This window comes from Drosophila santomea, chromosome 2R (assembly GCF_016746245.2).
Source record: "Drosophila santomea strain STO CAGO 1482 chromosome 2R, Prin_Dsan_1.1, whole genome shotgun sequence".
In the NCBI taxonomy this organism is placed as follows: Eukaryota; Metazoa; Arthropoda; class Insecta; order Diptera; family Drosophilidae; genus Drosophila; species Drosophila santomea.
The window spans coordinates 14,267,240-14,292,070 of NC_053017.2; the positions used below are offsets into that span (position 1 = coordinate 14,267,240).

General features: G+C 48.6%; 3 protein-coding genes across 10 annotated transcripts in view; 1 reads left to right on the forward strand and 2 right to left on the reverse strand.

Moving 5' to 3' along the window:
* The window catches only part of LOC120444784 (myosin-M heavy chain), a 44,690-nt gene extending 39,636 nt beyond the window's left edge, over window positions 1-5,054 (forward strand). For 2 of the 4 annotated variants that reach the window (XM_039624723.1, XM_039624725.2), the window contains exons 4-8: window positions 477-642; window positions 716-869; window positions 937-1,082; window positions 1,142-1,355; window positions 2,754-5,054. In XM_039624723.1, coding sequence (XP_039480657.1) covers window positions 477-642; window positions 716-869; window positions 937-1,082; window positions 1,142-1,355; window positions 2,754-4,840 — 2,767 coding nt within the window. In that variant the 3' untranslated portion in view covers window positions 4,841-5,054. Of the gene's footprint in view, window positions 1-476; window positions 643-715; window positions 870-936; window positions 1,083-1,141; window positions 1,356-2,174; window positions 2,440-2,614; window positions 2,734-2,753 lie in introns of those variants that run through there. The other 2 variants (XR_005615711.1, XM_039624726.2) reach the window with 2 other exon arrangements.
* A 5,439-nt stretch (window positions 5,055-10,493) lies between these two features.
* Window positions 10,494-20,028, reverse strand: LOC120446399. Of its 5 annotated transcripts, none has more exons than XM_039627338.1 (7): window positions 19,707-20,028; window positions 15,769-15,918; window positions 14,572-15,713; window positions 14,103-14,504; window positions 13,650-13,934; window positions 13,442-13,542; window positions 10,494-12,863 (listed from the first exon to the last, which is right to left on the reverse strand). In XM_039627338.1, exons 2-7 carry the CDS (start codon window positions 15,909-15,911, stop codon window positions 12,705-12,707), a joined length of 2,232 nt encoding a protein of 743 aa, XP_039483272.1. In that variant the 5' UTR covers window positions 15,912-15,918; window positions 19,707-20,028; the 3' UTR covers window positions 10,494-12,704. The 5 variants fall into 5 exon arrangements, with proteins under 5 accessions (XP_039483272.1, XP_039483268.1, XP_039483269.1 ...); XM_039627334.1 differs by having other exon boundaries at window positions 13,650-13,940; XM_039627335.1 differs by having other exon boundaries at window positions 13,650-13,940; window positions 15,769-15,921.
* Window positions 20,029-20,644: 616 nt separating this feature from the next.
* On the reverse strand, window positions 20,645-23,315 carry LOC120445516 (phosphoenolpyruvate carboxykinase [GTP]). The gene is made up of 2 exons (XM_039625973.2): window positions 23,002-23,315; window positions 20,645-22,832 (listed from the first exon to the last, which is right to left on the reverse strand). Exons 1-2 carry the CDS (start codon window positions 23,031-23,033, stop codon window positions 20,921-20,923), a joined length of 1,944 nt encoding a protein of 647 aa, XP_039481907.1. The 5' UTR covers window positions 23,034-23,315; the 3' UTR covers window positions 20,645-20,920.
* Window positions 23,316-24,831: the final 1,516 nt, after the last annotated feature.

Below are 24,831 nucleotides of genomic sequence, written 5' to 3' on the forward strand. Positions count from 1 at the left end.
GCGATCTCGATAGGCTGGGAGTTAGCAAGCAATAGGCTAGGAGTTAGCAAGCAATAGGCTGGGAGTTAGCAGGCAATAGGCTGGGAGTTAGCTAGCAGCATGACACGAAACAAAACGCCACAAAACGTCATCGATGACGATGAGGATTGCGATGGCGATGGCGATGGCGTCTCTTGGCAATCCAAGCACGCCATGTTCCATTTAAACGCGGACGTTTACCTTCGTTTACCTGGCCGCGTTGCCAATTTGGAGAGCGGGATGCGATGGCAGCGGTTTGATTTGTCGCCTCCAATGACACGCCGCATTCATCATCGTGCCTCCCACTGCCTCCAAACTGCCCAATACTGACCACACTGACCACACTGACCACACTGACCACACTGCTCCCAGCGACTGATTTGAAATTCAGATTTAATGCTGCCGACCATGATGAAGACCTAAAGCACATGTCATAAATCCCGATTCCCCCTTTGCAGCACAAGCTACCCGGAAGCCATTTCGCTGCTGACCAAGTTGCTGCAGGCCACGCACACGTACTCACTGCTCGCCTCCACGCAGAAGCTGCTGCAACATCGCCTGCCCCTGGGATCCTATCTGCTGAAGCCGGTGCAGCGCATCCTCAAGTACCATCTGCTGCTGGACGTGAGTGTGGTCGATCCGAGTGGGTGATCCTTAGTGACAGTCCCTAACCATATAACCCTTCCATCCCAAACAGAGTCTGCGCAAGCACTGCGATGTGAAGGAGGTGGTCGAGGCGCATGTGATCATGCGCCAGGTGGCGCACAACATTGACCAGGTGAAGCGAAAGCAGGAGCAGCAGAGTCGCGTCAAGGAGCTGTCCGGCATTCTGGACGGCTGGCTTGGGCCAGGTGAGTGTGGGAGCCACTTTTGCGTATTCTGCGCCCCAAACTAAACCACTTCCCTCATCCTTCACAGAACTCACTGTGCTGGGAGAGCTGCGCCAAGAGGGTCTGCTGATGGAGCAGCACAACAAACAGCGCCTGGTACTCCTATTCGCCACCATGCTGATCATCACCAAGCAGAAGGAGGACGGCCGACTGCAGTTCAAGACATACATTTCGGTGAGTTTGTGCAGATCCTTCGATCCATGAGCTATCTTCGTAATGCAACCAACTTGCAGCAAAACAATCTGATGCTGAGCGAACACTTGCCGGGTGAGCCGACCAGCTTCTATGTCATACCCTTCGACGAGCCGCGCCATCAAATCAAACTGACGGCCCGGAATCGTGACCAGAAGCGCATCTGGACGCAGCACATCAAAGGTGTCATGCTGGAGAAGCTGGACATACCGATGCGCGCCAAGGAGCTGGTCTATCAGCTGGGCAACGAGGAAGGTGAGTGGAGTGCTTCCCACTTGGCCAACTTGGCTAGCTCGGCTTAACCGCGGCTTGGCTCTAGGGCTCTTGCTGTTTTAGCTTTTTATACTTTGTTTTACTTTTCGTTTTACCCCCCTTTTGCCCACGTTTTTGTTGTGTTTCTTTTTGTCATGTGGCCAAAACACTTAACGATTTGGATTGGGGACTGCACGAGATGATGAAGTGCCCAACAGTTATGCACATGCGGGTACTTGTTATAGTTGGGTAATGCCTGTCGGCCGCGAAGAAGGAGAGCCACTTCGCGAAAAGTGCAGGAAAATTAAGTTTTCTATAAGTAATCGTTCCAACTAACCTCAACTAATAACTGAATACCAAATTAAACGTAGTTTGAAAGTATAAACCTAAAGCATTTGTACAAGAAGTGTGCTATAACCATAAGTTTTGCTATAGAGGCTGGTTAAGTAAGAAACATTTTCTCGCACTGCACCCCGTTTGGCGAGGCTCTCCTTAATCCCGACCACATGGAGGACTTATGATTCGCACGCTCCAGCTGCGACCAAGTGACATAACCAAGTGGCAAGCGAGTCTTTCTAGCTAGCCTTTCGCCAAAATCGTGCCAAATCTGTCGACGCCTCGGCGGCGCATTGATTTATTACTTGGAAGTATTAGTTGGATGTAGGAGCATTTTAATTGCGAACCACGGGCGCCCACTTTCCTGAATCGTTGGGTGTTTTTGGCCACACAAACTAGCGTGCTTAGTTGGTGTCCTACTCTCGTACTAATTCCAAATATTGATCTAACTCTACTCTACGAAATGCTATATGTTTACCGTTGTAGTACTACCAGTGATGCATTCTAAAACTAAACACCCCAAAACCAAGAAACGAAAAAACTTTGACTAGAGCTTAAGGCGTTTTAAGGCTAAATACCCCACACCCCAGAGACTGATAACCCAACAAAAAATAAAATAAAACGAAAAAACGAAAAAACCAAAAATAAAATCCGATCAGACAGAAACTAAGGGCTACAACTAGTTGTTTAACAAGCTATATCGTAATCGTAGTGTTCGCTAAATGTAACTCTCTGGTGTCCGAAGAGCCTAGTAAGTATTGCGAGAACCGTACTTGGATTGCTAGCTTTAATTGGCCGTCTAACTCGAACGGGGTCTGTGTTTTGTTTGCATGCATCCTAACCCTGAACACATAATCGTACTGAGAACGCCACTTACTAACCAGTTGAAACTAATCAATCAATCCCAATGACCGCATGTTCCACAGCTGACTGATACCCTAGAATGCATTCGCACTGGTGTTTTTGCTTTTCGCTCACAATCTCCCACCACTCACCCCCCACCGCTTATCATTGCCTGTGAACCACTGAATCAGACCCAGACTAATGGATTGTCCCTAAACGCAGATCGCACGCCAGATCGCAGCACCTGGAAGTGGAGCCTTCACTCCGGAAGCAACTCGACGCCCACGTACCTGGAGCGCAGGAATGCCTGCCGGCGGAGTGAGATACGGCAGCGGAACTCCAAGTTCAAGCGGAAGACGGTGGCCAACTCCAGTTCCTTCGACAGCTTCAATGAGTCCCTGGAGCAGGAGGAGGAATCGGTTAGCCAGGCGAAGCCCTCAAAGCCTCTGGCCAGAAATAACAGCCTGGACGATACGGCTCTGCAGAAACTGGCTGCTGCCATGCGATATCGCAAACGGGATGCTGCAGTGAAGGAGGAGACGAAGACGCCGGTCAAGGAGCCGGAGTGTAAGTGCAACCAGGATGAGCGGGTGGAGGAGTGTTCCTGCATTCTGCGGGATCGGGATCAACGCAGTCGCAGTGCCAAGTCGCACTCGCCCGTCTTCAGCTACAAGGCACTCAAGGAGCGCAGTAAGTCGGTTCCCCGGATCGGTGGCTTCAGCTTGGATGAGGAGGCGGAGAGGGAACGCGAACAGGACGAGGATAGTGCCGCCTCTCTGCGGGGAAGCAGGCCCGATCTCACCGAGCGCAAGACCAAGGGAAAGGGATTCTTCGAGGTCAAGCAATACAATCACAAGACGATGCCCAAGAAGATAGCCAATTTGAAGAAGCAACGAAGTAGCACCACCAAGAGCTGCTCCAGATTCTACATGGATCTCAGCGAATTCGATAGCAGCAGCGCCACTGTGCTCAAGATAACCGAATCCACCGAGGAGCTGCGTCCAGACGGGGAAATCGAACTGGCCCAGGAGGCCGCCACTCTAGATGACTCCACGCAGGATCAGTATTACAATCCAGATCAGGAGACCGAATCGCTGTCCCCAGCCGAGAAGTCGAAACGAGATGCGCAAATAGTCCTTGACTTACTGAAAAACAACAAGGAATTCGAGAGGATATACAACAAACAGCAGAAGAGGCGCGAAAGCCCAGTGAGTCCCGTGAGTCCCGATATAAGTCGTGGACCCATCCTGCCGCCGCCACGCCCACCATCGCGATCTCCACCACCCCTGGAATTGGAGGAGCAGAAGAAGAAAACAGTCGAAGAGGTGGATTCGGTGGGCGAGGAGCCCATCTACGAGACTCTGCTGCGCAATGTCCATGTGCCTTACAAGTTCTCACCAGTGATGGGGCGAGCCAAGTCATCGCAGATGCTGAAGAAGAGATCGAAGACTGCGCCCGCAGCTTCGCGACCGGAATCGGACTACGTCACCCTGGTTTACTCGCCCGACGGCGTTCTGCAGCGAGTGGGCGAGGAGACAGTGCAGCGGGACAGCTGCAGTTCCTCCACCACTTCGACATCCTCGAATGGATCGGGATCCACACTAAAACGTGATAGCCAGAGCACGGTGATCAATCTATCGATGGAGACGGTGCAGGAGCATGGATCACGACCCTTGCCGAAGAACTCCGTTTCGGGATCGGAGAGTTCGCTGCTGCCGCGAGCCCTGAAGTCCATAGACAACCTGAGCATGGCCTTCGGGCGCTCTAACCGACCGCCGGAGCGCCGGTTGTCCGACGTGAGCGAGATGTGCCGGCAGAGTGTGCTGCATCGCCAGGGCAGCGAGGCGGTGGGCGAGAGGATGGCCCACGTGGACTACGCTGATCCCAAGACGCTGTTTGGCCTGGGCGTACTCAACCACTCGGAACGTGACTCGGTCTTCTCGCTGACCTCCTCCTCCAGCGACAGCATGTGCGAGCAGCAGCGCAAGCGATCTGGAGTGGAGCCGCCAGGCGCCACCTTCGAGTACGAGCAGCAGGTGGAGGATAGCCTGGAAAACGATTTCCGCGACTCGGCCATTTATAGCGATGACAACGAGAAGCGTTCCGGCGACTACGATGTCCATCTACGTCGTCCCAGCAGTCCGCCTCCTCCGCCGCCGCCGCTGGGACCACGTCCCCATCAGTCTGCGCCACAGATTGCACCCAAGCCGCCCAAGGATCAGCTCATCCAGCAGCGATCAGGCGTCATCGTCTGCCAGTCGGCCTCGCGCAGCTGGGTTCTGCAGCAGATCGAAAACTTCAACAAGTAGGAGGATCCTAGTGATGCACAGAGGAGCCGTTGTACACGACCCATTGCCATAAATGAAATTCCTTTATTATTTCTACATGTACATAGTTCTAAGTGTCTGATACACACTTTGTATGCAATGCTAATCTTAGATAATCTTAGTCGACTGTTTTATATTTAGAGCTTAGTTGCATAAACGCAGAGTCATTTAATAAAGTTCGTAATCAATTTGAAAATTGTCGAATACTTCTTTAGCACTGTGAGTTTGAATTCGAAATTTACACGTTTTTTGACATAACTAGACATCATTTGACCTTACTTGACATGCTGTTTGTGGTAAATAAATTGCAATGTATTTGCTGTCATGTAAAATGGACCTTACAACACAAAAGAGCTTTTCACCTTTCGAAACGTGGTTGAAAAGCTCTTTTTATAATTAACGATAAAAACTGCCCAAAGGTATGCAAGTAAAAATAAACATTTGAGTACAACATAGGCTGCCGAAAAATATGCAATAAGAAAGCTTCAATTCTTAAGGGGAAATTATTTAACTAAAATTCAAACTTCACTAATTTGTATATAGTGTTTGGTTACCCCTAGGATATTGCTCCCCTGTGATGTTACGATACAATATTATGATGTACGTATTCTTCACTTAATAAATAAAAATAAAAAAAAATAAAAAAAATTCTGAGAATCTTATTTAAGGGTTTCCTTTCCACTTTTGTCGCGTTTGCAAGCACTTTGCAAATTTAAAGTCAAAAATGGTCAATACCATTAATAACCATTGATGTAACTTTTTATAGTGTGGTTTTGTTTATAAGATATACAATGATAAATCATTAAAAATCATTGTTCAATATCTTTAATTATTATAAGCTAACTGGAAATCCGTTTCTTGTTCAGATTAGTTGGCAAACTCTCTCCTATTGCTCGAAATCACGACCAGCAACAGAAAATTATCATAATTGATCTGATTTGAATGTTAATCCTGTTACCTGCTAAATGGTCTGATTGACAATTACTCGCCTGATAATTACGACAAAATGAAATTTATAATTTAAATGCCAGCAAGTGCCATGACGTAATCCACTTATACAGACCGGAATATTTTTGGGTGGCAAATATACGGCTGTGCAGCAGCTTTCCACTGATTATGCACACCATTTTGACCATTTCTCTGGAGGATCCGCCATTGGACAATGATGAAAATCAGACGGCCATGTGCCCATGGCGACCGTAACGTCAACGTAATCTGCCGGAAAATTAAATGCGATGTGTATCCCCGACCAGTGCACACATATCAACATTGTGTCAACACGGTGCTTCTTCCACCTACAAACGACAAAGAAATCCACGTTAATTTCCGTCTGCATAATTCATGGACCAAATGACCGTGCAATTACGAGTCGCCCACTCAAATCCACATTCGTGCAAACAGTTTAAACTATTTAACGCATTTCCAGTTAGCAGAAGTTCAAGAGTGCCATCCGTCCGCTTCCATAACATTTGGTTAAATTGTCCGAGCGACCTGGCCGAGTGTCCTTGACAGTTGCATGCACCTAATGGCGCAGACCAGGAGCAGCAGGATGCAGCTGATGCCAGAAGGCCAAGCCGGGTTCACAGCTCATTTCAAGGGGGCAAGGTCGAGTGTCTGGGCCAAAGACCAAAGACCAGCTCCATTCAATCGGTTTGCAGCTGAGTTTTCCAGGACCATGGGAGCTCCCATGGTTTTCCCCCATCGCCCCGAGCATTTTACCAATCGTGAGCTGACTGCATTATGTTATAACCCCGCTGGCATAGAGGTTGCCTTCTCTACTTTCCTGTGCCACTGACGTCGCAAGGCGAGCAGCTTACCTGCTCACTGTTAGTGAAGACAGGAAAAACACACTAACTTACACACAGAATTTCAATTTCTTTGACACGTTTTTGTTGCCCTTCGTTTGCAAAACGCTCAACAAGTGCCAGGATGCCGAGCACTGGCGCCTGAGTATCTACTACAGGCTGTCATGCACTGGAAGAAAATCTATGTTCCCAAGCTCACGTGCTTGTACTTAAGCATCTTATGTTGCTTATTATAAGGAAACTTATCTAGTTAATATGAAATTACAAAGTTTTCGACTTGGTAGATATGAGTTGTTGCTAATTACACACAAAGTTAAACCTTTTTTTCTATTAACTTTCACTTGAATTTTGAGTTAAAATTTTCCAACTAAATAGGGCTATAAGTGATTCAAAAAAGCCAAGGGACAATACATTTTTATCTTTTTAAGAGCATTTTAAAGCCACTGAAGATTAGTTTTATGGGAACTCCATAGAAAATGATATATTATATATGATTTGTGTGTCTGAATGAGTGAATGATTTATGTGATTTGCTCTGCTGGAAATACAACGCAACGAGTGCGAATTATGATTGATTGGCAAAAGTAATTAGCCAAAAGTACATAGTGGCACACTGCATTATTTTTCCCAGTGTTACTGAATATTGGGAGTGTAACAGACAAGCTTTGACTTTTATGGCCCCCGGAAAATCTCGCCCCCAACCCCCCTGAACCTGCCATTCTGGCACCCCATTTGAGCTCCCTGGCCACTGCCATGTCTGCTCGCTGCTCGGAAAACTCGGGAAAAACTTTAGCAAATTGCCATTTTGGCATTTAGCTGCAGCAGGAGGAAACGGCACCCCGCCGCCAGTTTTCTTACATTTGAGAGATTATTTTGTCGTGGCCCTTTCGCTTTTCGCATTTAATTCCCTTCACTCTTCACCCTTCGTCCACCGCCGATCGAAGTTCGTGGGCCACAGTCGAAATTCCGCTTGTAATTTGCATGCCGCGAGTGCCACACCCACTCGCCCAAACACACGCGCGGCCGCCCCTTTTCGCAGCTCTTTACGCATTTTCGTATCGTTAGGATACCCGGTGACTTTTTGCGGCCTGCCCGCCAGCCGACGAAGAATAAACAATGCCCCAGCCCCACCGACGACAACTTCCTGTTTCCTGCGCCACGCAAATTTCCAAGCAGATCCTGGGACCCACAAACATCAACAGGCGGGCAAACAACCCGGCCAACCTTTTCTCATTTCCTTTGTAAGCCCGAGCGTAGAAGTCCTCTATATATAGTATGTAGAATATGGGTATAGAGTATGGGGTATAGTATAGGTGTAGGCGCAACTTGTTGCTGTTGCCTCCCAGCTATCGCAAAAAGCAATTTCATGCCAATGCGATGAATTGACAGCGACAGCAGGAGCAGCCAGTGCTCGCTGGATGGTTGGATGGCTGGATGGCAAAAGGAGCGACCTCGTCTGCTGCCGCCGGCGTTTGATCCTGATAACCCAGCACATACGGGCGGACAGGTGTACCATATGAGCAGGAGTAGCAGGAGGAGCAGGTGGAGCAGGAGGAGCAGGAGGAGCAGGAGGAGCAGAAGGCGCAGGAGGAGCTGGTGGAAGAGGTGGCATAGGTGGGTCTATCCGTCCAATCCATTCCACATGTCCAGCTCTTCATTACGCTTATGGGGCAGGACGCACGACGGACTCATCCGGTGGCGGTGTACGGCCACTCACATCCTTAAATGCCACTAACAGGGAATAGGTTTTTCTGCTTTTTCAGGATACATGATATCCGCTTCTTATTTGCACATTTTTCGAACAACTAAGACGATAATAAACGAGGGAACAGAATAATGGAACTGAGTTTATTGGAACATAATGTTTTAGATCACTATGTTTATTGTTTGCTATCTAAATGTTATAGTTCTTAACAAAATAGTTTATAATTACAAGAAATTATATTATAATTGCTAAACCACTGAGCCACGTTTATATCAAGTTCATTCCTTAATTTAGCACTTTATAAATAGCTTTCAATAAGCTCAATTCATTTGCGTTACTACAGTGACAAGTTGACAGTCAACTTATTGCTGCCCCAGTGAAATTCCAGAACTTTGGTGTCCAGCCTAATTGGCATGCTAATGCTAGGGTATGCGGCATGTCGACATGGCCTTGCCGCCATTTGTTTACCTAGTCCCTCGTTCCGCCGTGCAAATAATCATACTTCAAAGGCAATAAATCGTTATTTAAATTTCATTTTCCACACTGCTTAAAGTTTCATTTCGTAAATTTCAGTTGCGTCGCCGCTGCGGGAATCCCTGCCAAGGATTCAGCTGTATCCTGGTAGAGGCAGTGGGTGGAAAGTATGCTTTAAAAATTCGGCTTATTTGGTTATGAATCCCCCGAGAGTGACGGCTGGCGGCGCGAATATTTCTTCATCTGCCATGCGAGAATACCTGAGTGTTCGCTTGTTTGTTTGTTTGTTTGTTTGTTTGTTTGTGTGTCTGAGTGGCCCGGCCCTTTTCTGTTTTTTCTGTTTTTTTCTCCTTTCTTTCTTTTTTGAGCTTGCCTGGCACTAGGCACACATCCATACATTCACAAGTGTGCAGATGGCCAACAGCTTTTGGCCCTAAATAAAATTGTATGTACTCTGGCATCCTTTATGATCCCTTTTCCGGCTAGCTCGTAAGGTATTGCCTCTGCGTTGCGACGGACAGAGTAATCCGTTTGGAAACGTAAAAGGATAATGCAGTGTGTCGTTATCCCATGTGCTATACTGGTATAATCGATGGCGCAGATTCGAGATTGGATGTGGGCATGGCTGTCCAGCTTCTTAATAAGTCTCATACCTGTCCGCGTTTAATTAACACAATATCCAAGCCAGTTTAATTGTGCGCCTGGCATTTAGCTCCACGAAATATCCCAGCTTAATGGCTCAGTCTTTAATCGATTTTTGTCGACTCGATTATGATTGCGATGCGGGCGGATGGGCGGGGTCATGGGCCATCCTTGGAAACCCTCAATGACTTCCGCGCCCCAATGCCAACGTTGCTTATTTTCATAAGAATTTACACTGCCCGGGGGAGGTTGGTGCTGATTAAGGAATGACTGCGCCCGCTCGGCGATATTCATTTAGGCTTGTTTATTGAACTTGGAATTAGTTTGATTTGGTGGCCACTGACTCCGCGAAGGACGCAGGACGAAGGACGAAGAAGGTGAAGCGACACAATCCACGCTCAAAACGAAACCATTTGCATGATGATCCCGGGGCGGCAGCCACGCGGTGCGTTAAATGTAATAAAATAAGCTCATTAAAATTATGAGAGCCAGCAGGTGGCGGGGTCGGTGAGGCGACTCAAAGTTTCGCCGATAAGTCTGCAAGAGAAATCTGGGCTCTGGTTGCCATGCCATTGTCAGGAATGCCGCCGAGTCCACTGATTTTGGGCCATCAATCAGAGCCGGATTGTCAACTTTTCAGCAGCTCCGGACCGACATCTTCGTAAGTTAATTACGGCCATCCAGCGACTGTCGATTGATTCTGCGATTTTGGGATTCTCGGAAAATCCAATATTGTGTCCGGAGTGTTTCGGGTCGCAGGAGCGTGAAATCCGGCCAAGTTTTGGGTGCGATTGACAACAAGCACTTAACACATTTACACACTCGCCTGCTGCCCTCCCCCCGCCTTAATGAACCACAAGTGCGCAACAGCTGAGAGGCTGAGGAGGCCAAGACATCAGTATTTCAGGAGCAGTCGCATCAGTTGGCATTGAATTTGCGGTTGCACCCCGTGACCCCGTGACCCCTGACCCCTGTGCCCTGCAAAGGAAACACAAGTTAGTTACAGAGCGTCCTTGTCCTTTATTTATCGAATGAAGAGATCGAGTCGCGACGAGAAGGGAAGGGAGACAGGATGGAGACGGAGGTTTAGGTGGAGATGAAGGAAAGTTTTATACACCAAACAAGTAATCGGATTTTATCTCCGTGTACTCTAATTAATTTGCTTTTTCTGCAGCCTCATCTCGGTGACGGGCAAAAGCGTACAATTGTGGATTATATACTATGCAACACAAAACTGATTCTCTTTGGTGAACATTCCCTTGAGTTGTACAGCGCTGCTTGGCTTTTGTCTTTGTTTGGAAAAATATATAAATATACATCGATCTTTACACATATGCATAGGTATATATGTATATATATGTATTTATATATATACATATTGGTATTTGTTTGGATATCTTTATAGCTACGCTTTAGGCCAATTGTTATGGTTAAGTGGTAGCGGTACAATTTGCATCGTTATTAAATGGCATTTCACAATAAATTCGGTGGGAGTTCATAGCTGGCTCTGTGATTCGATTGTGGATTCCTCAGCAATTTGATTAGCAAATCAATTTAGCAGCGACCCGGGCGCACGCGGCGTATGCGCGATGCAGATTGCCACAGTGCGGCTGCGAAATATTTGAATTTATTTGAACTTTCGCGTTGCGTTGCGTTGCAAATTAAAACTTTCGCCGTAGCAACTTTCTGTTTTGTTTGCTAAATGTTAAAAATGATAAAGTGCACTCGACAGAAAGGCGGACGTGAAGGATGGGAAGGATGCGAAGGATGTGAAGGATGCGAAGGATGTGAAGCGGAAGGAAAGGGGTAGAGCAAACATGAGTGCACAGCCGTCGAGTGCTCGACTTTTGGACGAGTCCGGAACGGTCCAGGTTCCATGGTCCTGGGCCAGGACTTCAATCCCACTCCCATTTTGGATCCTCGCATTGCCCCCTTTAATGTGTAAGTTTGCGTATGAAAATAGTTAGAGATACGTTTGGTTTTCGCATTTGCTTGCCTTTCGCATTTTGTAAAAGGTATTTTTCAAATATATAAGCGTATGAGTTCAGAAGTGTTAGAAGTTCCATCCGAGCACGGTCGTAAATTTATATATATGTATATGTGTATATGTATCTAACTCTAAATATATATATAGTACATATAATGTATAATATATGGTAGGTACACGTAAAGATACACATCAATATACTCGTAGTAACGTCTGAGTGAAGTACTTTGATTAAATGGTATTCCCTTTAGTTTAGTTTAGTTTTGCTTGGTTTTTTACTTTGTTTTTTTTCTTTTTAGTTTTTGGCTTAGACTAACAACAGTCAACATTCAACAGTCATTCCGATATGAGATATTCGTCAATTGGAAGAATTTCTTTGCGAAGCAGGTGGAGCGTTTAGTAACCCTAGCCTAGACAATAAACTTATCCCGAATAGAGGTCACGTGTATATGGTATGTATGTACTACATATGTATACTATATGCTGCTTATGGCCACTATGTGTATACATAAATCAACATCTATAAAGTTTCTCGCGTCCTGTGGGGCCTGCTCCTCAAGCGTTTCAATTGACAGCGCATTATTGGAATTGAAGTTATTCGCATTGGAACACATATATGTTAAGTATGTATATGCAAGTACGCATTAAAAAGTACACCTATAAATAAATAGTATCTGCACACTTTTTCCTTTTATTTATTTTTTTTTGAGTTGAAGGCTGCACACGCCTCGCTGGATCGCTGGCATGTTGGATCAATGGATCATTGGATGATTGGATGATTGGATCATTGGATCAGGGCTTATCAATCTGGCCTTCGTCACCCAGTTGGAGGAGCGTCTGGTGCCGATAAGCCGATCCAAAAACATCCGCCATAAACAAAGACGACTATCGCCGAATCTGGAGGCCTGACCACAGCCAATGACTTGCCAGAAAAGCCAGATTCGAGCCGACATTCAACTTTTAATAAACGCAGTTCCACAAAAGGAGATGAACACATCTCCGCCTCGTTTCCTTTGCGGTACCCATCTGAATGGCATTTGGAATATTTTGCAGCCAGCCACCGCAGCCCTCGCAGCGTTGCTTTTGATAAAATTCTCTTTTGTATACAGTTTTGTGGCATAATTTTGTGGCCCAGGAATGCCGGGCGATATAAACGAAGACATCGAGGTTGGCTCAGCACATGTGATTGGGTTTCGCCCGGTTTACATCTTTACATCTGGGCATCTTTACATCTCTATAGCACATGGAGATTCTCGCAGCTCTTCGACTTGGAGATGTCGCTGAGGCAGATCTTCTGCAGCAGCTCCTTGGCCAAGTGCAGCGATATGTGGGTGCGAGAGGTCTTCATCTTCGAGGCGGTGGCCTTCTTCTCACGCTTCTCTTTCAGCCGCATCTGTTTTTAGAGGGTTTAAAGAAGTTTGTTTAATTAAAGTATATGGCACATTACAGCAGAGATTGATTGCTATAAAATGCTAGAAAATACAGCTTTCTTTCATAGATGTGTTAATTATATATATGCAAAGATGTCTCTTTATTAATTTTACGACCTAATCAACTAGTAACGGAAGTATCCTGCTCCGCGTTAAGTAACAATGCCCAATCACCCAATCGAGTTAGTTGGCCGAGTTTCCTTCGGCCCCGCTTACCGCACCATTTTCATTAATTAGTGAGCTGATCCGGAAGCAGGCCCACCGTAGCCCCAACCCACCCCCAAAACCCAAACCCAATCCCAATCCCAATCCCAATTCCAAAGCCTGCCCAACCCAAGCCGAAAAGCAAGCCATCCCGCAGCAGCGTGGTAAATCCATTTAACTCCATTTCCTGCACAATTTCGGTGGGTGCATCGGTGGGTTGCGTGTGGTTAGCTGCTTGCCCCAAAGACCGCAGTCGAACCTCTGCCCCACTTGCCCCACTTTGCCTCACTTTGCCCCACTTGCCACAGCTTTCCCACCACCTGCAAACTCAACTCACCTGCTTCAATATGCCGACGAGCAGCTCATCGACGTTGTGCTGTATGCCGCTGGACGTCTCAATAAATTTGGCATCGCGTGAGGCGGCCAGGGCTTTGCCCTCTTGGGGTTGCAAAAGTGAAATGGGGTTGTGGAATGAAATGAAATCAAGCCATCATAATTAAGGCACACACCACCCACACCCACACCCACACCCACACCCAACTTACCCTGCGATGTGATAAGGCGGGCGCGAGCCAGATCCGCCTTGTTGCCCACCAGGATGACGGCCTTGTCCTTGGTGTAGTTCTCCTGCCACAGATAATTGATGATTTCCTCGGCCACGCGAAACGAGCTGCGGTCAACCACCGAGAAGACAACGACACAGCCATGCGGCTCGTATGTGGAGAGGGAGTTCTCCACGCTCATCTCGACGCTGGGATGATCGATGAAGACCATGTCCGATTCCTCATCGTCCAGCAGCACGCTCACCGTCTTCTCGCCGAACTCGTCGTCTAAAACTCAGATCAGAATTAAACTCTAAAGACGACAGTGGCAGCCGGGAAGCTAGGGGTCGGGCACACACATAGGTTCCAGCTAGGGGTTCACTCGGCGGCTACTCACTGCGCTCTGCGGACCATAACCCAGACCATAACCCGGACCCACTTTGGCATACAACTTACCCAGGCTGGCGTCATAGGTGTGCATGTACTCCGACGTCATGAACTGATTGACCAGCGCCGTCTTGCCCACGCCGGCATCGCCCAGCATCACGACGCGATAGCGGGCTGGCGGCGGTGGATCCAGATTCTCCGAGTCATCCGGCGTCGCCGGCAGGGAGTCCACATTGGCATAGCCCGCTCCGCAGCAGCTGCCCTCGAAGGGGGAACGCTCGCTGGCCCGGCTGTTCGTCGAGTTGACGCTGGTGTTGCTGCGCGATCTTCGCGAGATTATCGAGTCGCCGCAGTTGACCACGTTGCCCTTGCTGATGGAGAAGTGGCGCAGGCGGTACAGGTCATCGCTGGCCCGCGGATTGTATGGTCGCTCTGGAAGGGAACAGACGCGCGGACGAACGTGGTCGGGCACTGAAATGGATTGCAGATAGATGGTTAGGGTTATTTATCAATCGATGTTGAAGATTGGCATTCTCACCTGGCAACTCGAGGAAGTTCGATGTTCTGCGCTGGCGACCGCGATTGGAGCTCTGGAAGGCCAGTGGTCCAACATCGTCGTTGGACACGATGGAGGCATTGGAGCAGGCGCTCTTCATCGACTCCCGCGAACTACGCCGACTGGCCAGATAGGCCAGTCCACCCTTGGAACTGCCCCGGCGACGCGGCTTGTGCTCCACATGGGCCTTCGGCTTGGTGGGCTTGCAGCCACTTAGCTCGTGGTCGGCATCTTGGGTCAGGTCACTGGTGGACTTGCGGTAGCGCAGTGAGACGACGCTGTCGGAACAGGTACGATCCAGCGTGGAGTGGGAGCTGTGGAGCACCTGGTAGCCGGGATTGGAGGTGATGTTGATGGCATGGCGACGTTGGCGTCGCAATTGCGGCTGTCCGGCCTCTTGCTCCGTTTCCGGCTCCGTAAAGCTAAAGCTGGTGGTGGTGTGGGTCACCATGGTGCTATTGGTGTGCTGGGTGCCCGTCTCGCCGGATTCCATGGACAGCTGCGTGCAGTCAGTGACGCAGGAGTCGCGCTTCAAGCCATAATAACTACCACCCGCCGATCCCGATGCTGCTCCTGCAGCCGCACTAAGATTTCTGGCCTCGATCTTGCTGATCACCGGCAGCTCCCACTCATCCCGCTGGCGCTTGTTGGGTGCCCCTTGGGCGTATCCACCACCACCTCCTGCTCCGCCCATGGCCATAGCCAACGCCATGCTCTCATCCACGCCGGTTGTGGTCAACTGGGGCACCGGATCCAGTGGGCTCTTTGTACGCATTAGCTTTTTGGAACCCTGTCGCCGTGGCGAACTGGGCGGATCGTAGTACAGGGCTCCATCGTCCGGTGAGATCGGCTCGTAGTACTCGAACTTTCTGCCGTGACTGGGACTCACTGCATCGAAGACGAACTGGCACTGGGACTTTGGGCTGCGGGCCGTGGTGCGTCCACTGAGCAGGGAGGCCGAATCATCTATCGATCCCGATGGTGGCGTCTGATAATAGGAGCTGGGCGTGGAGCTACTGACATCATCGCAACTGTCCTGGGCAAAGGTGGTGGTGATCTTGGGACTCCTCGGCGTATCGTAACCCCCATAGTTATAGCCCGACGTCGGACCTCCATGGTATTGCCTGTTTTGGGATGTCGCATCAAGCTAATTGGTCGCCATTTCATTGTGGATCTCACCTGGGCAGCTTGGGCGTGGCTCCTTTGCAGGGCAGCGGATTGCTGGCAGCTCGAGCAGGCACCTTGTGGTGCGAGGAGTGGGTTTGGCCATAGGATCCTCCACCGACAGCTCCCTCGTCCCAGCTGCGCTGTTGCTGGGCCATTTCACGACTACTGGGCAGTTAAACATGAATTACTCAGTGCACTTGGAGGAAAGTCTATGCACATTTAAAAATATCTAATATATATATATAAAATACCCATATATGATAATATGATGATAACTAACATCTTTATAGCAGTTTATTAACGCAGTTTGGTAAGATAGAAAACATGTTCTTAGTGAATCAATTTTTGCTTGTGCATCTGGTGGGATGATGAAATGAGATGAGATGAGATGAGATGAGATGAGTAGATGAGATGGTAACGCGTCGCTGATGGCCAACTCATGTGTAAATATCATGGGCCATTACTCATCCTCATCATGCACACACACACACAAAAGTGCCTCCTGGCCATGGCCCAAACGGGGCACAAAGTAAACATAATTTATGGCTTTATCTGTATTTAATCAAAATAATGAAAAGCGGACCATAGCAGCCGAGCCAGGGCATTATAACGCCCACAAGTCCGTTTAGCCAGCAAAACGGGGCGACGACTGCTGTGGCCGCAAGTCATTTTCCGACTTTGGTCAGCTGGAGAGACAGAAGAACATAGAGGAAGACATAGATGCCCGGGGAAGTGCTCTATTTGGCCAGGCAATTATTGTTAAATGTGTGCGTTCTCTGTCGGATGGTGGCGTAAGTGGCTGCCCCCATTATCGCTCCACATCCCCAACCCACCGAGTCATCCAACCACCCAGCCACCCAACCACACCCACAAGCTGTCAGCACATTCACACACCACGGGATGCTAACTTATGCAAAAGTTGGCAACAATCCGCTTGCGGAAAACTTCGGCAACAAAGTTGCCTCTAATGGGATTTGCCAGCCACGACTAGTTTGAGTTGCAGCCACTAACTGTTGCCTACATTTGGGCGCCCTCGGACTTGATTATGCCGCCAGATGGATGGATGGCAATGGCCAAGTGTTGGCCACTTCTTTAGCTCCAATTGAGAAAGCCGTCAAGTGGCTTTCCCAGGGGCTATGTTTGGCCAGCACTTAAGTTTTACGATGGCGGAACATCCCGTGGCGATTGCTGCACTTTTATGCTCTCGTGCCTCATGGCTGTTGCATGCATATGTTGCAGTTGCAGTTGCTGTGCCCCCGGGGACACGTGGCTCGTTCGAATTTCCACTTGCTACTGCTGCAGCAGGCTGTCTCACGTCCGACCTGCGGGCCATTATTATCTATCGCGTGTACAAATAGCCCTGCCACCAACACACACACACAACGCACACACAATCACCCATACAAACACACATCCATATGCGTGAGTACGTGCCCATACGGGAAAGCAAATAGTGCGGAATAACCGTCGCTGAATACCTGGCAGTTGTTTACCTGTTGGATGCGGACCTTCGTGGTTTTTGCCACTCGGAACTCTTGGTTTTGGCCACTCGGAACTCCACGCCGTGTAAAATTTGGTATATTTTTATATAGGGAGACTACGAGACTACGTTGGTTTGATTCAACGATTTAACACATGCCACAAATCGCTATTCACATTTCATTTTTGCTTTGTAAATTCAATTGAAAAGCACCAAGGTTGCGTGGAGTTTTGCTTCGTAACTCAAAGTGACTTATGTAGGTCTTGCGTAGATTGTCTGGAATTAATTTGAATGCATATTCATGAACTCAAAAGTTGGACGTTTAAAAGTTTATTCACTCAAGTCCTTCAATCTTTGAGACAATCTTTTCGTAAATTCCACTTACAAGGCATCAATTATTCGAGTGATTGATTCAAGTGTTTAGCAACTTGTTGTTTTCCCTACCACTGCCACCTCTACGCTTTTTTCCCTATACCCATAAATTTTTTTCTTTTTTATTTTGCATTTCACGTAATATAATGGCGTGTTGCCACCGCAACGAATCGACCAATGGGGTTGGATTGGAAGATTGGTGGATTGGGGGATTGGGGGATATGGTTCGAGGATGATAACAAAAATGTTGACGGAAAAGTGGCCATGGGTCCAGTGGCTCACCTGACCCACGCCATCTCGCTCTGGCCAACAGGCAGGTGGGCATGGCGAGCATCTGCAGACAACAAATCAATAGGAATATCTGTCGCTTTCGCTTTCATTCTCGGTTTCGTTCTCTTTGGGCGCATTCAAGTCCTCAGCAGTTAGCAGTTCGGTCCGCATCGGCTTTTTTCAATGCGGAATTGTGTATGCATAAAGGCCAACGGAGCTGGCTGCCTTGGGGGATTTCTTTTCTCTCTTCTTATTATTTTTTTTTTTTTGGCCAGCTTATTGTATTAGACCTGGGTCCTGGGGGGTGGGACAGCCCGAGAAAAGGTAAGCTTGTGTAAGATAATAATTGCTACAGATTTGTGAATTATAAAGGGAAATGTGAGTCCTTTCCGAGTCCCCCGGCAGCGCATGGAATTATTGATGGATTCCATTGACTTTAAATCCAAACCGACTGTGGTCCATAACTTATGCATGGCAGGGCGCGATGTGTGGATAATTTGAATGGGGTTAAGCCCCATTTGCATATACAAATGCCAATGCGTGGGGGGGCTTCAATCAGGTTTATGGCCCCGGGTTCGCCTGCACTGGCACCTCTTCGCTTTTCCGACTTTCCGCTTTTCCGCATTTCTGCTTTTCCGCTTCTCTGCTCTTCTTCGCTTTCCGTTTTCCAACTGCGGCTCTTCCCCTTCTTCCCCCTTGGTGCTCCGGCTGGCCATCATCATCATTCCGGATTGGAGTACAAGGTGGCCAGAGTAATGACTCTTCCTGCACGGACCGTCATTAAGTTGCAGGCCTCCATCGCGTCATAAAGAAGTTGGCGGGACAACCCTTTGGTAAACTTTGCTTGTAATTAAGCCCGCACCCGTTAAACGCATACTTAACACCACCCCCCTATATTCTCCCCCCAACTGCCCCCCAACGCAAGCTGATGGGGCACTTTCACCCCCCTGTCTGTGCTGTAAAAATAAACTGAGTGTGTGCACAACACAAACAGGGAAAGTCCATAAAACACTTAAGATCTAGGAGTATGTATATGGCGGGGTTGTTGATTGGGGGATTAGGAGTTACTGGTTCTGGGCTGGTCAGTTCGCAAATTACAAATCGTGGCCAAAGTCACGTCGCAAGTTGGTCATTAGCCGCCACTTGAGTCCCGAAGCTCCGCCCACGCATCGATTTTATTGCAACACATAATTCTTGAGGCCGGGGCCATTTGTGCAAATCTCATGTTGATGGCATATTAAGTGACCTCCGGGCTGTTTTTCAAAACCCCCTCCCCCCCCACAGCACACCAGCACCCCCCTTACACTAAGCCACCCACTCTAAGCCACCCAAACGAGCAATCCGCATTTGGTGGCCCCAAGCGCCTGCCAATTTGCACTTTAAACGGCCGGCGGGTGGGCACAAAGTGATGTCGTTGGATAGACAGAAGCAGAAACAGAAATGGCGCAAACTTACGTGTAATTAGACGCGTCTGGGCGCGAGGATTAGCAATTAAGCGAATGTCCTGTGAGCGCAACAAGTGCCGTCGCCGTAGGGGAGGGGGGGGAGAGGGGCATGCAAAAAGGACGAAGTGGCGTTGAAAGAGACACAGGACACGAGTAATCCCAGCTGGGGGTGGGGAGCTTAGTACTCTAGTACGGGGGTGTGGGTGGCAATTGCCGTTTGGGGGCAAAGTGAGAGCAGCGCATAAATCAACATGTCAAATCGCAGCTTACAAAGTGCCGTGCAAACACACACACACACACACACAGACACAGAGGCACACTAACACACACACAGATCTCGCGCTCATTTGAGCACACACCCAGCTAGAAAGACTGAAACTCACTTTTACTCCGCGTGCCGCATTACAGTTTAATGTTTACCATTTTCATCAAATTTGTCGGATAATTCGGTCTGTTATAGCAACTTGGCTAATTGTTTAACGCCAACAATGCCACCACGACAAGCACCAGCACACCGATACTGGCACACCATCACCATAACAAACACCATCAGCAGCACAAACACTAGCACAACACAACACACCACACAACACAACACACACCGACGAGCAACAGTTTGCACGGCCAGCCGCTCGGGGCTTTCTGCACTTCCGTTTCCGCTGGCGACTGCCGCACTCACCAACTTCCGCCCGTTCGAAGCTGCGGCGGCGGCTGCTCGAGCTGAACTGTGTTGTCCCCCGAATTGTTGGCTGCCGTTTTCCTGGCTCCCGATTCCCGTGCATCCGAAGTGCTGGAAAAGCTCCGATGGCCGAGCTTTTCGCCGCCTTCCAGTCGCCTGGAAAATGGAGCCGACGGGAGCTAGCGAATGCAGTGGATAGCACTGTAGTTGCAGCAGATGATTGGGAAATCATCTAGCTGTTTCATCTTATATAATACGAATGTTAAATAATGCATTTATTGTTTCATCTTATTATTATGCGAATGTTATTATTGTATTACAATGTATTTATTGTATTACTATAATCATATTAAGTATCTTAGTTACGAAACAAGAGTTAATCTACTTACAGATGTCACATCTTACAATTAAAACATTTCAAAATCATTAGCCAAATACGTTTATAAATGTATCTTAAAACGTATTAAAACTTGTTTATCTATTTAACTAATTTGCTAATAATAAATTGTTGCTAATAAATAAATCGTGCAGCTATGAAGCACGACCCACTATATTAAGCTATGCTTACTTATAGCTTAGAATGTTTATAACTTTCAAAAAACATCCAAGTTTCTTGTGATGAATAAATACTCATATAGAATGTAGGTTATAAAATCGTCTTGTTTTATTTTTTTGATATTTTTTGTTTGTTTGGCACTACTTGCTAATCTTATAGCTGCTTATATAATAAATAGTTGGAAGTCTTCGGCTTAAAAACTAGGGAAACGACTAAATAAGGTATTTGGGTATTGGGATATAGGGCAGGATAACAAGTTGGTGAGTATATGGGGCTTCAGTACGGGATAGCACAGTGGGTGAGCAGGTATGTATGTGGGTAGGTAAAGATGCTGCAGATGGAACGCTCCTCGATGATTCCGCTTACAGGTTGGCCACGCGGGTGGACAGCTCGTCGAGCTGCTGGTAAATGCTGGCCGGAAGATCGGCGCCCACCTGCGACTCGAAGTAGGTGCGGATCTCCTTGACCTCCTGCGACCAGAACTGCTTGGGCAGCGAGAAGATCTCCTCCACGTCCACCTTGTCCTTCATGCCATCGAGATTGAGGGCACCCTCGGCGGGAATGTGTCCAATGGCCGAGTCCACGTAGCAGGATTCGCCATTGACCCGGCGCAGAATCCATTCCAGCACACGGGAGTTCTCGCCGTATCCGGGCCACATGAACTTGCCCTCGGCGCTCTTGCGGAACCAGTTGACGTGGAAGATCTTGGGCACCTGGCCACGCTTCTCCATGCTCAGCCAGTGGGCCACGTAGTCGCCAAAGTTGTAGCCAAAGAATGGCCTCATCGCGAAGGGATCGTGCATGATCACCTTGCCCTTGTGCTCGGCGGCAGCAGTGGCCTCACTCCTCATCGCAGCTCCAATGAAGACTCCGTGGGTCCAGTCCCGAGCCTCATAGACTAGGGGCACTCCGGCGGGACGACGTCCTCCGAAGAGCATGGCGGAGATGGGCACTCCCGCTGGATCTTCCCAGGCTCCATCGATAATCGGGCACTGGGCAGCCGGGGTGCAGAAGCGGGAGTTGGGATGCGCAGCAGGCTTGCCGCAGTCCTTTGACCAGGGCTTGCCCAGCCAGTCGGTGATCTGGACATTGGGTGCCAGACTGCTCTCCATGCCCTCCCAGTAAACTCCACCATCGGAGGTGGAGGCGACGTTCGTGAAGATGGTGTTCTTGAACACCGTGTTCATGGCAATGGGATTGGTCTCCATCGAGGTGCCGGGTGCCACGCCAAAGAATCCATTCTCCGGGTTAATGGCACGCAGCACTCCCTGCGAGTCGAACTTCATCCAGGCGATGTCGTCGCCCACGCACTCCACCTTGTAGTTGGCCAACGAGGGATTCAGCATGGCCAGGTTGGTCTTGCCACAGGCCGACGGGAAGGCGGCAGTGATGTACTTCTTCTCGCCCTTGGGATCGGTGATGCCCAGGATCAGCATGTGCTCGGCCAGCCAGCCCTCCCGCTTGGCAATGGTGCTGCCAATCCTCAGGGCGAAGCACTTCTTGCCCAGCAGCGAGTTGCCACCATAGCCAGATCCATAAGATACAATCAGATTCTCGGCTGGCTTGTGCAGAATGATGGTGCGCTCGGGATCACAGGGCCAGGATGGCTGCTCCACCTGTCCGTTGGCCGGGGCGCCCACAGAGTGCAGGGCGCGGACGAACTCCTCCTTCTTGGCCAGCTGGCGCAGGACGGCGGCTCCCATGCGTGTCATGATCCTCATGGAGGCCACCACGTACGCGGAGTCCGTGAGCTCGATGCCGATCTTGGAGAGCGGCGAGCCCACAGGTCCCATGCTGAAGGGCACCACGTACATGGTGCGACCCTTCATGCAGCCGGGGAAACGCTGCTGCACTGCAGCCTCCATGTCGCTGGGCGAGATCCAGTTGCCCAGCGTTCCCTTGACGCCCTCCACTGGCGTGGGAATCGTCTCCTCCCGCCGATCCGTGCAGATGAAGGTGCGCGACTCCACACGAGCCACATCCGCGGGATTGGTGCGAGCCAGCCAGCAGTTCTCGTACTTGGGCAGCGGCACAATGGTGCCCGCCTCCAGGAGGCTCTTGATGAGCATCTTGTTCTCCTGCTCGCTGCCATCGCAGATGTGCACCTGGTCGGGCTGGCACATGGCGATACCCTCCTCCACGAACGCACGGACGCCGGCGGTCAGCGCATCCACATTGCCATACGAGATGGGAATGCCACGGATGTGGCTATACAGACCGCAATTGTCCTGGCGCAGCTTGTGCAACTGGGGCAGACCGCACACATTGCCGGAGCTGAAGAGGAGGAGATAGAGGAGGTGGGTGATTAAAATTGCAATTTAATTAACTGACTGCGTGTAGTGGGACACCAAATAATGGACTGCATTAAATATTGATTGCCATTAAAATCGCCCATTGAATGCGCGTTTTGAGTGACCTCTTTCATATATGTTTGTATACTTACATAATTTTGCTTTGTTCAATGAGCTCAGGCATTTTGTTATTTGTGTTGTATTTTCTGAATTTCTCTCGAAAAAAAGTTTGGAATATTTTTGTTAAATAGTTTTTTTTTTTGGCACTTTGCTTAATTCGCTTATCACAATTTTTGGCGGGTGGTGGGTTGGGTGGGTAATTATCACAATTAGTGTTCTACTGTCGCGGGGACTTTGCGTTCATATGTTCTTCCACAGCTTTTTGTCAAACATCAACTTGAGTTTCAGACCACTGAAAGTAGGCTTTTCACTTGATCTTTCCATTTACTCTGGCCACGAGTAACTGATGCCAACTGCTCCGATCCGGGGCCTTATATACCCGCACCCAAGCCCATCGAGGCGACTAGAACCAGTCGCCGACAGCCGGCCGCCGATCGCCTCGGAAATCGGGTTTTACGATCGCCACGCCGCCGAGCGAGAGGGTCAAACTCCGGACGAGCTGATTGGCTGCCGGCGGAGGCTCGGCGATTGTTTTGGTTTTTCACAGCCGTTCAGCTACATTCAGATGGGGGCTATGGGCTACTCATTGGTATATGGGGTATGGGGTATGGGTATGTCCCCACTTGGCAACAGCAGACGACGACTATTGTTTTCGTGTGGCGTTTTTTTAGCTAGTGCGTTTGCATTGATAAGCGTTTGTTGTTATTTTGAACACCCTGATATTTGCCACTTTCGCGCTGTTAATTTAATTATTCTGTTTATGATTTTGTGCGATACAAGTGTGTGCGAAAAGCCGCTGCGAAAATAGAAACCAGTTCACGGACAGCTGAGGCAACAACAGCAGTTGTTGTTTGTTGCCTCCCTGCAGCTGGGTAAATTCTGGATGAGTCCATAGCTGCATTGGCCACATACAAGATACATACAGATACAGATACATTGGCCACTCATACAGATACAGATACATTGGCCACACTCATACAGTTAGATACATTGGTGCAACATGGGCTGGTTAGCCACCAGACTCACACACGCGCCCTCCTACGCCTGCTGACCACATGTGTTTGCCTCTCGTTTTGTTTTGGCCATTTGCCAAATCGAAAAAACTTTCGCTTATTTGCAGAATCGGTGACGGAAAATTTGTATGCTAATCCGAGCCCCCGCCCCCACTTCCCCTCACGGCAAGCAGATGAGTTGGGGGGGGTATCTCCTCAATTGGCCATGGCCGCCTTGGAGGCCAGCATTCGCATTCATGTGACTCGCGGGAGGCGCACCAAGAATAGCATGGCCCGGATGGTTGTCATGTGGCCACTCTTGTTCTTTTGTCTCTGGGGAAGGAGAAATGAAGGTGCTGCCGGTGGTGTGACTTTGCTCCCCCCAATCCAGTTTACCAGAAGACCCAGAAGCCCCAGAAGCACCAGAATCCGCTGGAATCCGCCACTCTAGGAAGAAGTTCAACGTAAACATTCGGGAAAGTTTCTGCCTTTTCTTCGCTTGTGTGCACATTTATTTTTAGCAGTGCTATTTCTAATATTACATCAACTTGCTGCTTGCCAACTCTAATTTTAAACTCCAAGCTAACTTCAACTTTATAACAAAGAAACTGTATATAATTAACAAATAAACTAAATGCTATTTTAATTAAACTAAATGCAATTTAAATCAACTTAATGCAATTTTAAATAAACTAAATGCGATTTTCAATCAACTAAATGCTATTAAAATCAACTAAATGCAATTTTAAATAAACTAAATGCGATTTTAAATAAACTAAATGCAATTTTAATTAAACTAAATGCAATTTAAATCAACTAAATGCAATTTTAAATCAACTAAATGCAATTTTAATTAAACTAAATGCAATT